The sequence below is a fragment of the Primulina huaijiensis genome, chromosome 16 (assembly GCF_012295235.1).
Source record: "Primulina huaijiensis isolate GDHJ02 chromosome 16, ASM1229523v2, whole genome shotgun sequence".
Taxonomy (NCBI): Eukaryota; Viridiplantae; Streptophyta; class Magnoliopsida; order Lamiales; family Gesneriaceae; genus Primulina; species Primulina huaijiensis.
Window position 1 is genome coordinate 6,953,405 of NC_133321.1, and position 14,569 is coordinate 6,967,973.

Consider the following 14,569-nt stretch of genomic DNA (forward strand, 5'->3'; position numbering starts at 1 on the left):
ACAGACGGCTTTATGCCAAGTTCAGTAAGTACGAGTTGTGGCTTGACAGTGTGGCATTCTTGGGCCACATTGTATCCCGAGACGGAGTGGAGGTCGACCCCAGCAAGGTCGAGGCAGTCCGAGATTGGACAATGCCTAAGAGTGTGACAGAGATCCGCAGTTTCTTGGGATTGCTGGGTACTACCGGAAGTTTATTCAGGGAATTTCTTCTATCGCGGTGCCTATGACCACCTTGACGAAGAAGAATGCCAGATTTATTTGGGGACAAGAGTGCCAGGAGAGTTTTGACAGGCTAAAGCAGGCATTGACTTCAGCACCAGTTCTAGCTATGTCATCAGGGCAGAGAGAGTTTGTGCTTTACACAGATGCTTCGAAGCTCGGTTTGGGAGTAGTTCTAATGCAGCATGACAGAGTTATAGCTTATGCGTCCCGACAGTCAAAGGTCCATAAGAAGAATTATCCAACTCATGACCTCGAGCTAGCAGCAATGGTATTTGCCCTGAAGATTTAGAGACATTATCTGTATGGGAAGAAGTGCAGGATTTTCAACGACCACAAGAGCCTGAAGTACTTCTTCACACAGAAAGAGCTGAACATGAGACAGAGGAGGTGGCTAGAGCTAGTGAAGGATTATGATTGTGATATTAGCTACCATCTGGGTAAGGCTAATGTGATTGCAGAAGCTCTGAGAAGGAAGAACGCATTGATTTCTCATTTGTCGGTGCAGAGACCACTGCAGGCGGAGATTCAGAGCTTTGAGCTTGCATTTTATGCCAAGGGAGATGCCCCAAATATTGCTACTCTAACAGTACAGCCGACTTTGAGAGACAGAATTTGGACATGGCAGACTTCCTACGAGCAGTTGCAGAAGTGGAGACAGAGGGACGAGGCTAAGAGTCGGAGACATTATACAGTTGTGGACGACATAGTCAAATATAGAGACCGACTGTGGGTTCCTAACAGTGATTCCCCGAGAGCAGATATCTTGAGCGAGGCCCACAGCACCCCGTAATCCTTCCATTCAAGGAGTACGAAGATGTATAAGGACCTTCAGTCTCTTTATTGGTGGCCGGACATGAAGCAGGATATTCTGCTATTCATATCTAAGTGTTTTACATGTCAGCAGGTCAAGGCGGAGCATTAGAAACCTGCAAGAAAGCTTAGGACACTCCCTATTCTCGAGCTAAAATGGGAGAACGTCACCATAGATTTTGTGTCAGGGCTTTCGAGGATGACTGGAGGATATAATGCCATCTGGGTGATAGTTGATCGGCTCACTAAGTCAGCTGACTTTCTACCGATCAAGAAGGCTTTCACCAAGACTCAGTATGCAGAGCTATATATTAGAGAGATAGTCAGACTGCATGGGATTCCAGTGTCCATCGTGTCAGACATGGATCCGAGGTTCACGTCTGCATTCTGGAAGAGTCTGCATCAGGCATTGGGTGCTAAGATGCTATTCAGTACTGCATTCCATCCTCAGACCGACGGACAGTCAGAGAAGGTGATTTAGATTCCAGAGGACCTAATCAGAGCTTGCATGATCGACTTTCAGGACAGCTAGGAGCCGAAGTTTTCTCTTGTGGAGTTCACTTACAACAACAGTTATCAGGCATCGATCGGTATGGCTCCATATGAGGCATTGTACGGGAGGAAGTGTAGGTCGCCAGTTTATTGGGACGAGGTAGGAGATAGGGCAAAGTTGGGACCGGATATTGTCAGCCAGACTGCAGAGTTAGTGGTCAGGATTTGGGACAGGATGAAGACCCCACAGAGCCGTCAGAAGAGTTATGCAGATCAGCGATGCAGGGATCTTGAGATCCTGAAGAGAGTTGGGATACTCACATACAAAGTTGCATTACCGCCGAATCTGGCGGTAATTCATAATGTGTTCTATGTCTCTATGCTACGGAAGTACATGTCGAATCCTTCGCATGTACTGAACTATGAGCCACTTCAGCTGACACTGAACCTGTCCTTTGAGGAGAGACCCGCTCAGATTTTGGACAGGTAGGAGAGGAGGCTCCGGAACAAGGTGATCCACATGGTCAAAGTCAAGTGGCTGAATCATTCTGAGGAGGAGGCTACATGGGAGACGGATACCGAGATGAGAAGTCGCTACCCAGAGTTATTTGGTATGTTTTAATTTCGAGGACGAAATTCAATTTAAGAGGAGGAGAATAGTAAGGTCTAGGAAATTCGAACTACGTAACCCGACTGCATGCAATCTAGGGTTTTATTTAAGATATGTGTTTATTAATTTTTATGCATTTAATGCATGATTATTCCATGGCTGGGGTTATTTCAAGAGTTACTTTTAAGGTGCATTTTACGCTCGAACGAGTAACGGAGACCGCGGATAATCATGAAAAATATTTTTATTTAATAATTATTTTTAATTATTTAATATGAGGTGTTTTTAAGTATGATTTTTGAAATGAGATTGGTTGGGTATTTTTACCCGCCGAGTTATATTTTTAACCGATACGCAATTTTTAACGATTCGGAGGACTTTTTGAGGGTTCAGGCAATATTTTCAAAAACTTACCAAAACGAAATATTTTTCGGGAGTGTTATTGGACTTGATGGGTTTTTTTAATGCTTAATGGGCTCAAAACCCTTTTAAATTTGAATTAGGGCCCATTAGTACTTGTTTTATTAACCTAAACTACACTTAATCAAACCCTAACCCAACTTAACCTCCTTGGCCTCCCACCCCTTATTTCATTAGTCACTATCTCGTCTCTTTTAGCAGCCTCCAGCATCAAGATTCAGGCATTGCAGTTATTTCAAGAAAAGCTTCTTCTCGCCTCTCCATTTCACGTCCCACGCACGTAACTTCAAGCTTTTGATCATTTAATAGTTAAGGCGTGCTTGTGTCTTCTTTATCTCTTCATTCACGCCAATACTACGCTGAAGCTTATGTATATACATGAAAATCATTCGATCCATCTTGTGTTCACGTTTTTGTATAAGCTTAACATGAAAATTGCTTTTTTTTCATGACTCATGCTCACGTTTTCATGTATTGTGCAAGGGGCTGCCGATTTTTTGATGCTAAGGGGCTGTATAATGTGGTAAGGTGTTGTCATGAGGCTGGGGTCGAGGGCTAGTCGTGTTAAGCTGAAGGCCAAGGGGTGTTGTATCGAAGGGGTGGCTCGTTTTGGGCGTAGATCGGCTGATGGGCTGAGCCGACGGTGCAAGGGCTGAACCAAGCCATGGACCAGACCCTGGTGGGCCTGAGACATGGACTAGGAGGGCTCGACCACTGCTGTAACAAGCCCTGAAGTCAGTCGATCGTGAGGAGGGAAGATCGGTCGCGGGTTGTGCGCTAGGGTTGAACCTCGGGTGTATGTATGTTGGGGCATGCATGGGGCTGAGTCCTTCTGATGGTTTGGTCTAGGAGGGTCCTAGGGTCGTATAGGAGGGGCAGATTTGTGTCTGGTCCGAGCTGGTTAGGTGTAGGTTCGATGTTTTGGTTCGAATGTAGCTCTAGGGCATGGCTAGGTTGATCAGAAATTTCTTGCAGCCTTTGGGCTTGTTTTCGTGGCTCGTAAGTGGTCTGGAAAGAGTGTTTTAGGGGCTGGTGGTGTAGGATAAGGTCATGGTTTAAGTTGAGAAAAATATTGTTAAGTTTCGGGTTGATTCGGGACCCCGTCCAAGTTTTAAAACGAATCGATTATATTTTGATATATGCTCGAGTTTACATCTAAGAAATATTCTTAAATATGTTTTGAGGTGTTTTAAGGAGTTTGGTAAGCTTCGAGTTGAAATTTTGAGATCAAGGGGTAAAATGGTCATTTTGGGTTTCCAGTTGCAAAATGGTCATTTTGCACCCGAGTCGAGTTTTTAGTCCTGGCAGCGCCCTGAGCACAATTTGTCATATTTTAAATGTTTATGTATCACGTTTATGACTTTTTACGTAATTATAAAAAATACGTTGCATGCTTCATTTTAAGGAAAAATTTACGTATATGCACGTTTTTATAAGTGATGAATATGATGACACGTTTTTGAAGGATGAGAGTTGGTTGTAACTAATACTATTATATGAGATATTATGAGTTGAGGCCAATTCTCAGTGGACGGATAATGTTGTCGCTGATGTCCCCGTCGCCCGGTACCGCGGTTATATTAGATGGATTCATCGAATAGAGCTGATACGAAAGTCATAACAAATGAATTGGATTCAATTAAAAGAAAATGTATTCATATATGATGTTATGATGAGACATGTTTTGATACGTTATGATTTTATACGACATGTTTACATTATGCTTTTAAATTCATGAAATGTATATTGCTTGCTGTATTTTTCATTGTTGCTTGTTATGTATATATATTCGATATAACGTTACAGGTGTGTTGAGTTTTTAGACTCACTAAGTGTGAATTATGCAAATGAGTTTGTTGATGAGGAGGCTGGAGGTGCCGATGTCTGAGTAGGCAGAGTTGGATGTGCGCACGCGAACCTGAGGACCTTATTTTCTTTCTCACATCACGTTTTGAGTTAGGAGGGGACATTAATATTTTTACTCATTCATTTTATTATGTTTTCGGTTAGTATGATTTTTACTCGCTCTTTATTGTTTTATATTTTTAAAACTGCAGTATTTTCATCTGGTAGATGATTATTATTATTTTTGAAAGGTGATATTTTCAACAGTGTAGCATGCATGCACAATTCATGTAATTATCAAATTTAGCTTGTAAAAAAAATTGTAGCATTTTTAAGTAGTATATTTTTCACTCTAAATATTCCCGTGTTTTTAATATTTTTGACACCCACTTGAATATCTTATATAGTCCTTTAGCATCGATGGCCAGTTATAAGGTCAAAAATGAAATAACGTAATCCAACTACGTGCAGATATTGGAAAAAGTAGAAAATGATTAATTAAATCGTTTTAATTGCATTAATTAAAGGTGGTAGGCATATTTACATGTTAAAATTGGATTTTCTATTAGAATGCATAAAACTGTGTTTTTAAGGATTATATTATTCGAAACGAGATCGAGGAACGGAGACCACAGACCGTAAAGGAAAAATATTTTTATTAAATTATTATTTTTAATTATTTAATATGTGGTATATTTTATATGGGATTTTCGAAAATGGTATCTTTTTAGGTGTAATGCCCTAATTTTGAAAAAAATAAAATTGTGGTAGTAGTTGTGATGGTTTATGGCTTTACCTTATGGTATGAATGGTAAGGAATGTTATAGAATGGAATAGATAATAGATGGGTAGAATCAAAGGTGGAATTTGAGCTAAATAGATAATGGAAGTGCAGAAACGGTATGAAAAATGTGATAGTAGTTGTGATTTTTAGCATAATGTTTTGTATATTGATCCAATTTATGTGAGGCTACTTTCATTAGAAAGATAAGACATAAGGCTATAATTTTTATGTTTCGGGTTTTGTTCAAATCATTAGGGAAGACGAGCCAAAAGCGCCCCGAAGTGTGTCGTGCGTATCGTCGTTCCTACAATAACACATGTTGGGAGATTGAACATAACTTTTTACTCAAACCTCCAAATGACATAAGGCTAATTGGAAATGCAAGTCAAGACCTAGGACTACAACTTTTTTGTTTACCACTTTTCCTAATTCTGAAGGAAAGAGGCGTTTCGAAAGTAATCTTTGACGTAGCTGTGCGCAGAGCGCGCCCGAGCGGAAAAAAATGTCCGCCCGGGCAGGCTTTGTTCGAAAATTTTGGATTTATGGCCGAGAGTTCCGCGCCCGAGCGGAAAAAGATGTCCGCCCGAGCGCCCAGCAAGTTAAGAAAACGTGTTTTGGTGTTTGGGAAGGCATAAAATCGAATGGGATCATCTTTTTACTCATTTTCCTTCTCCTTCTCTTCTCTCTATCGGTTTAGAGCTAGGGTTCCTCATTTCTCCTTCAATCCAATTTCTTCCAAGACATTAATCTTTTATTGAAGCCTTAATCTTTGCTTGGAGATTAGAAGTTCTTCTCCTCAAGAGTTTAGAAGCAAGGTAAGAATGCTTATTTTCTTGAGTTAGTAATTGAAGAGAAAACAATGTGTTGTTGGGTTTGAGTGTTGAGGTATAGTTGTTAATATAATGATTGATGGTATTATTATTTTATGTATTGATATTTTGGAAAAGAAATGGAATTGTAGAGGAGCTAACTCGTTAGTGCGCACGTCACGTGTTTGACAAAATGATTCAATGAATGTTTTTATGTCATATTACGGTTAAGAAATGATATGGATTCCTTCTTTACACAATTGTTGGTATTTGAGTTTTCTTGAATATCAAAATTGCGGATCTTTATTCGAAGCATTATTGAATTAATTATGAATTTTGTACAGAAATTGCTCTGTTTTGATAAATGATCCGAGTTCTTGAGTTATAGTAGACTTCGTAGGTTCAAGACTTCTCACCTACACATTTCGATCTTCTTTTGGTAATATTTGAAAGGTATGTTACGGTCGGTAACATACGAGGTAAAAGTATCATTTTTATTTAAAATTGAAAATTCTATGGCTCGATGAATTACTTGTGATTTGATGATGATTGTGGCCTTGAGATGAGTTTATTATAATATCGAAATGATGATATTGATTTGCATCATTACATTGCATATTGAGCCACTTGTTGATTCAAATTTGATATGGCGGAGGTCGCCTTGATTTATTGATTTGTTGGACGTATGGGGCTATAGTTGAGTTGGCATAGTGTATGCGGAGGTCGCTGCTATGGCCTGAACACTCTCTATATGCGCACCATAGTCCTGGGATTGTAGAACACAGCACCCCAGCTCGAGCGGATGAGTCGGTGGATGTTGCTGGGGGATTCTCTTTCCTTGGGTACCCTATGACCAGATGATTCACTTGATCTTGAGATTTATTGATAGCCCACAGCTTCTGATCATGCATTGCATTATATTGTATCTTTATGAATTTAATATGAAATATTTGTCACTTTAATTCTCATATGTTATTGATTGTATCAAACTGGGTTTATACTCACCGGCATATCCGGTACCTCTTGTTTTCATGTGCTTGACGGTAGGTGAGGCGAGGCTTGGGATGCCAGAGTCCAGCTCAAGGCGAGGAGATAAGAGTTAGAGTGGGATTCTCGAGTCTTAGGAGCTATTTTATGATGTTAGGATTTCTTTATTTTGGCATGTTGAAAATTATATTTCAAAAATTTGAGACAATTAAATTATTTTGACGATGTTTATGTGGATTTGTGTAAGGCCCGAGATTTTACCATTTTAATCCAAGATTATTTAATTTATGAATTTTGGAATGTTGAATTAGATTCCATAGTTTTTGTAATTAATTAGGATTGAAATGGAATTAAAAAGAGTTATTGAGGACCAAATTGCAAATAGTTAAGACTTCAGGGGCCAAAGTGCAATTATGGAAATTGAATATGACACTTGTCTTTGCCATGTTTGCTGGAGATATATAAGATTCATTTCCTTCATTTTATCTCAGCAAGAACCGAGGAAAAGCTACAGAGATTTGTCAAAATCTTTCGTACAATAGATTGGTGATTTTACGAGATTTGGTTATCCGATTTTCAATCCGAATACATTTCTGTACTCCTCTTGTCAACAGCTACAACTGGAAGTAAGTTTTATTGAGTTCTGTTATCATTTGAAATTATGATATTGGGGGAATTATTATTTGATCATCATATGGTGTTCTGGATATGTTAGATATCGTAGAATCGAAGTCCGATCGAAGAACAAGTTGAATTTGGAATTTTTATGATTTTTCAGATTATATTGAGTGAAATTGAATAGATTTGGATTATGGATTGATTACAGATGGTATTGGATATGGGTTATGAATTGTAATTGATATATGTTGATATTGTATTGACGGGAATATCGGGATTGTGCCGTTATGCTGTTAAGTTTGAATCAAATTCAGATTGATCGGATTTAGTATTTAATTGGGAATGGAATGTTGATATTACTATTCTCGATATGTCATTTCAGATCGACAGCGACAGTTTTGAATTCAGAAATTCCAAGTCTTCAGACCAAGACTACTAACGAAAGGTATAAGTCAATGTCGAACCCGGGAGAATGACTCGAGTTAGATTTAACTTGAGTTTCCCTAAACCACATACTTATTGTTATTATATGCATTGATTTGAATTGATATGCTTGTTCTATTGATTTATAGAAAGCGTGATTAGACGATTGGTCTTGTGACAGAGGTGCTAGACTGTGATAGAGTAGTCATTGGCCCATTGCACATTGTCACAGAGGAGTTATTGGCGGAGGTGCCAAAGTCTTTGACGGATAGGTCAAGACACTTGATGTTTGGTTTATATCGATGTTTGATTAGGAGTGGATTTACTTCTATTACTGAGATTCGATATAGTATGTCAACGTCTGGAAACCGGGATCCCTAGACTAGGAATGAGTCTAGTCTGAGCTGTAGAATCACGAGTTATTTACAGTTTTATATCGATTTATGTTTTCAGATTTAATACATGTGATTGATATTTGTTTCATGCTTTTATATCGATTATATGATTGCATGTTTTGTTGATGTATACTGGGATGTATTTCTCACCGGAATTATCCGGCTGTTGTCGTGTCTGTATGTGTGCATGGCAACAGGTAGGACAGGATCGGGGTCAGGAAGAAGATGAGAGAGATCGTGATTAGAGTGGAGACTTCGGACTTTGATGTAAATAGGGTTTGGAACACTTGACATGTAGTTGTTACACCTTAGTTTGAGTTTGATATTTGTTGTACAAGACTTGTACTAGTATACTGATATGTATATTAGATGAATTCTCTTACGTTCCGCACTTTAAAAAAGAAAAAGAAAAAAAAATTTAGACCCTGTTTACTAATTGATTAATTAGTCCCAATGATGATTATGAACATGATTAGCGTCCGGGTCCCCACAATTTGTGAACCACAAATTATGTATTTTACTCGATCATTTGGTTTGTTACAATTATAATTATTAGTATTAGTCATCGGACCCGGGGCCCCACATTAGGTGTTTTTACACGTCGAGTCGTATTTTAAACCAGTAATCTATTTTTGACGAAAATAAGGACTTTTTGGGAACTCGACTAATATTTTCGAAAATTTTCCTAAACATAATATTTTACCTACATTATAACGTGCCTATTGTTCTAGGGTTATTGGGCCTAACTCCTACCCAATTGTTTATATCAAAATATAGAGTTTCCAAGTCCTAAAACTACTTCAAACCACATTCCTACAAGCACTAGACTCCTAGGGCTTCACTCTCCATCAGCGCAAGCACACACACACTTATTTTCAAAGCAAGTCACGTGAATTGGAAGAGGAAAAACACAACAAGGCTCCCCCGTCAATCCGCCAACGTTCTTCGCATCTCACATTGTTTTTCATGCGTGAAACACACAAAGGCACGCCTTTATCTTCCTTCATTCATCGTTCATACCATATTATGTGTATTTATACATGGATGCATGAAAAACATGATACTCTTCCTTTTATTTTTGTTTTTATGGCATATACATGATAAAACTTGAGTTTTCATACTTTTAAATTCATATTTTTGATACACTAAAGGGCTGACATGGTAGAGACATAAAATGGGACGTTTTTCATCAGGTATAAGAGTTCATAGAAGCACGGTTCAGTGCTGGACGAGGCTAGGAATGAGCTGCACGCTTTTGGGGTTTCAAAAACAAGCTAGGGTTTCGGTTTGGGTTTCCTAGAAGGGTGCGGCTCGGGCTGCATTTGGGTCATGTCCAGGGGTCTTAAGAGTACAGAGTCATGGTCCTAGATGGCTGGTACTGTACCTGGTGCGATAAGGAGGGCTATAGGCATTTGGGTCATGTCCATGGGCTTAAGGGGTGGTGTAAGAAGGGTCAAAGGGGTTTTGTTAGGGTCCTATAAGGGTAAGATAGGGTCTGGTTGGGTCGGTGAAGGGCTAAGATCGAGGGATATTATGGTTTGCTAGAGCTAGGGTTTGGTCGAATTAGGGCAGAAAATTTAAAAGCTAGGTAGGTGGTTTCTATGGGTTTTAAATGGCTTGATTTTGGTTGCATAGGGTATGGTTATGTGTTAATAAGCTATGATTAAAGTTTGGTTAAGTTTCGAGTCGATTCGAGTTAAAATCGGGACGTAGGTTCAAGTTTTAAAAAAAATTGGGAAATTAGTCAAAGAGCTTAAGTTTACGTCTAAGAAATGTTTATGGGCGTATTTTAAGGTGTTATGTTAATTTTGGATGGATTCGCGTCATCATTTTTAAGGTCCAAGGGTAAATTGGGAATTTAGGGTTTCAGGAGCAAAACGGTCATTTTACACCTGAAAATGTTAGACTTCCTGACAATGCGGTTGGAACTTTTCAAGTTCGCAATCTTGATTTTGATGTTAACAAAACTTGTTATTTTTGTTACTAATAATTTATCTTAAGTGTGCAGAAGCTAGGATCAGTTTCGAGGAATCAAAATCTCAAATTGAAGACCCAACTGTTCGTACAAACTGAATCAGGCAAACCGATATGTCAAATGAGCAGTTCAGCTAATCGTCCAGTTGATAGATGGATCATCAGAAGAATCTCAGAAGCCTGGCCAGCCGAAGCAGTGTTCAACTGATGAAGAATGTAACATACCGTACTTTTATCATTCAAAATTTGCGGAAAAATTAAAATTTTCTTAAACATAAAATAACCTTCAAAGTTTATCATAAAATATCTCAACCAAGTCCCCCATAAGACATGGTTGTTAAAAATAACTACAATAAAATTTGCTAACAAAAGGTTTGCTCGAAGTGTTTCCATCAAAATATGAAATCAGAGTAATTTAACTTTTGCATAAAACTTAAACATGGCGGTCCTCGGGTTTAGCGTCCCGCTCAGTCCAAGCCTGCCCCTCGGTCGCCACCTCCTGTCTCCTCATCAACATACTCACCTGCATCGATCAAGTCTAGTGAGTCTAAAGACTCAACACGTATAAACCGGAATAACGAGTATTACGTAATAAAACCACATGCAACTTTAAAATAGAGCGTACATACTAAAACTGGAACTTGCATACTTGAACATCATGAACTTAAATTAGACGTGCCAACAACATAAAGCTTTTCTTAAACATACTTGCATCATAAACTTGAGCGTACGTAACGTAATTTTTTTGCGTAGAGGCATGTTTCAAAGCGAGTGACCCATAACATAATAAAGCCTGATCAGACACACGACAGCACTGGGCTGACAGGGACGTATCCACTGCCGCATACATAAGATCCCCGTTCATAAGTTTAACGGGTGGATTGGTCCCTGGTCATAAGTTTACCGCTTCCCAATCCTGATATGAACCCGTTCATAAGTTTAACGGGGCGGAGAGGTCCTCGGTCACGTTCACCGACTTCCAAACCCATTCATACGTTTGGTCACAAGACAATTAGCATACCTCAAAACTTAAAATATTTTCTTTTGCACGTCTTCATACTTACTTGGCGTTGAGGGATTCGTTGGGCTTCGATTGGGGCCGTTGCCGCAATTACTAACATGAATTCCAATGCTTAATCTTGCTTAACTTAGACGTAAATATCATGCTTACTTACGAGCTCGATCAATTCCTTAGGACGTTCTAAAATTCCCATGACTCGACCTTATAAATCATTGTACTAAACCATGACATCAATCCTCAAAGCATACTATAAAATTTTCCCCAAAATGACAATCACACGGACCCCGTGCCTAGGTCCGGCTCCGGATCCGTGTCCGTGCGGTGCAGTGTGTTGTGAAGAAAAGGGAAGGCACGGACCCCGTGCCTAGGTCCGGGTAGGGGTCCGTGTAGACTCTGTAAATTGACCCTTCGAAGAAAACAAAGGCACGGACCCCGTGCTCTGGTCCGTGTGGGGGTCCGTGTCCCCGCGGTAGGAGAAAACCCACGAATTTTTCTGTGCAAGAATTTCTTAACGTTCTAAACTCGATTGCACGGACTATGAACCGACACCCCGAGACCCATCTTAGCATGCTACTACATTGACAACATTGGTACAAACACCTCGAAACAACGGCGTTAAACCTACGACACAATGCTCCTCAAAACATGGAGATTGACATCAAATTGTTTCCTATGACTTCTAGTGAATTCAAGTGCCTATCGACACTAACCGGTAACTCAAATGCCAACTCAACATCATACTAAGCATACCTATACGCAGAAACGATCGCCCGTCGATCTCCAACGAAGCCTACAACAATAAAACTTCAAGAATGCATCTATACATAGTTTTCTGAAAAACGCAGTTTGAGCAGTCCCACGAGAAACGCCATAACTCACTCAATTTTCGTTCAAAAATTTTGAATCTTATATCAAATCGAAGGTATCAAAAATTTCTACGATTATTATGTTGAAAGTTTTCTCAGATTCACGACCAAAAAGTCGCAGTATTTAAAAAAGACAGTAAAAACGAGTTTTCAGATCTAAAATTTATTTCAAAACTGATCCAAATCATTTTCCGCTCAAACGACGAACGTAACACATGTATTTTTACGCATAAAACAACGCAACGCATAATATGACATGATCGATGCAGCAAAAGAAAGATTATACGTGCCTTTTGATGATAAATTTTACCGAAGCGGAGATGGCGTGAGGGTTGATCCGGGACGACTTGGCTCGATTTTTCTTTGAAGGGAACCAGCGAAAGTTGCTGGAATTGCAATGGAGAAGTGGGGCGGCTGCTAGGGTTCTTAGGAACCTAGGTTTTCTTTCTCAAATTGAATAAAAATCTGAATGTGTAGTGAGTGTGTGAGTTTAGGCGTTATTTAGTGTGTATAAAAGTGTGTAAGTGTGTGTGAGTGTAGAAAACGTGTGTGTGTATGATAATTAGGAGAAAGTCTAGCTAAATTAACTATTTAAAATACTAATTAAAGGTTAACACACATAATTTAATCAAACTCTTCAATTAACATAATCACACACCAATTTTAAAAGTTTTAAATTCTAAAATTCACCTAATAATTAAATTTGGCTTTAAAGTACTAACAACATAATAAATTAGTTAAAAATGCCCCATCCTTAACTTAAAATAAAATACCGCATTTTAAATTGCCAAAAATCGTCACCGGGTCTTTTCCTTCATCCCGCCTCGAATAATCGCCTGAAACATAAAACTCGAAAAACATTTTTAACGTGCATCACATAAACATAAATATTTTAAACTAATGCATTTTCATAAATCATGCATGACTAAAACTCATTTAAAATTAATTAAATGATTTAATAATTAAATAAATGCATGGGTTATACGCGTACTGAATTTGGGCTTTACAAAGAAGCCCAGCTGATCAGCTCAGCTGAACGAGAGTGAAATCAATTCAACTGACCTGTCAACTGATTTCATCATCCCAACTGAATATCAGTTCAGCTGACTAGTTCAGAGCGTCAGTTAAGAATCTTTCAGTTATAGATGAAGACAAACTCATTCAGTGGATTACAGCTATGCACAAATGTACAAAGTAATAGTCCAGTCAAAGGACAATAGCAGACATTGCATCAGAGCAATAAAGACAAACGTTCCAGAAGGAAAGTCATAAAGTCGAGACACAAAATCCAAGATGCAACGGATACAATAATTGAGTATCCATGTACGATCAGTTTCCTGCCTGTAAAAAGAGAAGATTAGTGAAGACGAAAAAAATATATATATACAAACATATACAGAACCAGAGAGAGTGTGACAAAAACAAAGGGCACACTTATTTGCTTATCAGCTTTCTAAAAGCACTCAGCCCAGAGGGATACTTCATCATATTATCAGCTTAGATTAGAAGCATTTTCATGTCAGTGTGTGAGAACACCTTTCGGGTTGTTTTCAGAGATCAGTTCTCACACACACACACATCACTACTCAAAATACAGTCTTGCACAAAGACATTAAACTTGTGTATGTAGTCTTTCTCACATAGACGTTAAAGAAGTGTTGGCTAGAAGGTGCTGCCTTCAGTCTAGACTCGGAGTTCAGTTAGGCAGTGTGTAAGTCCTAAGCGGGCTGGGTTTGTACAAGTAATTGTATAAATCAAAGTCTTCTAGTGGATCCTACCCGAGGTGGTAGAAGGGGTGACGCAGTAGTAGTTGAAGTCTCCGAACATCTATAAACATATCTTGTGTATTTAACAAATTAACTACTGTTTTCAAACTGATTTGATAAATTAGAGCATCCGTCAGTTCAGTTCTTACCATAACTGAACTGATATATGCGACAATGGATCCCCTACTTTTTAGTTATTCAGTTTACATAAGTTAAAATATTTTCTAATATTACAGTCTTCTTCCCGAAAGATTATTTCGGGTTTCTAACACTTGGTTTTAAACCAAAATCAATTTAATTCATCGGTGTTAACATTCTTAGAACACGAGCTATTGCAGCTCATTGGAGAATATTTTTTTTGAAGCATCTTCGAATGTCCTAGCACAAACGATCCTTCAATTGGTATCAGAGCTGGTTGTTCTAAGAAGAACATTTGAAGAAAACTGTGTTTTAAAATTTGTTACTTTAAAATAATGTTAAAAGCTATTTAAAAGTATTTCATACTATTTTCAAAACTATTTGAAAAT

At 38.6% G+C, this 14,569-nt stretch overlaps 1 protein-coding gene across 1 annotated transcript; it reads left to right on the forward strand.

Annotated features, from left to right (window-relative positions):
* The first annotated feature begins 223 nt into the window (after positions 1-223).
* LOC140960988 (uncharacterized) lies at positions 224-1,012 on the forward strand. The gene is made up of 2 exons (XM_073419315.1): positions 224-490; positions 665-1,012. Exons 1-2 carry the CDS (start codon positions 224-226, stop codon positions 1,010-1,012), a joined length of 615 nt encoding a protein of 204 aa, XP_073275416.1.
* Positions 1,013-14,569: the final 13,557 nt, after the last annotated feature.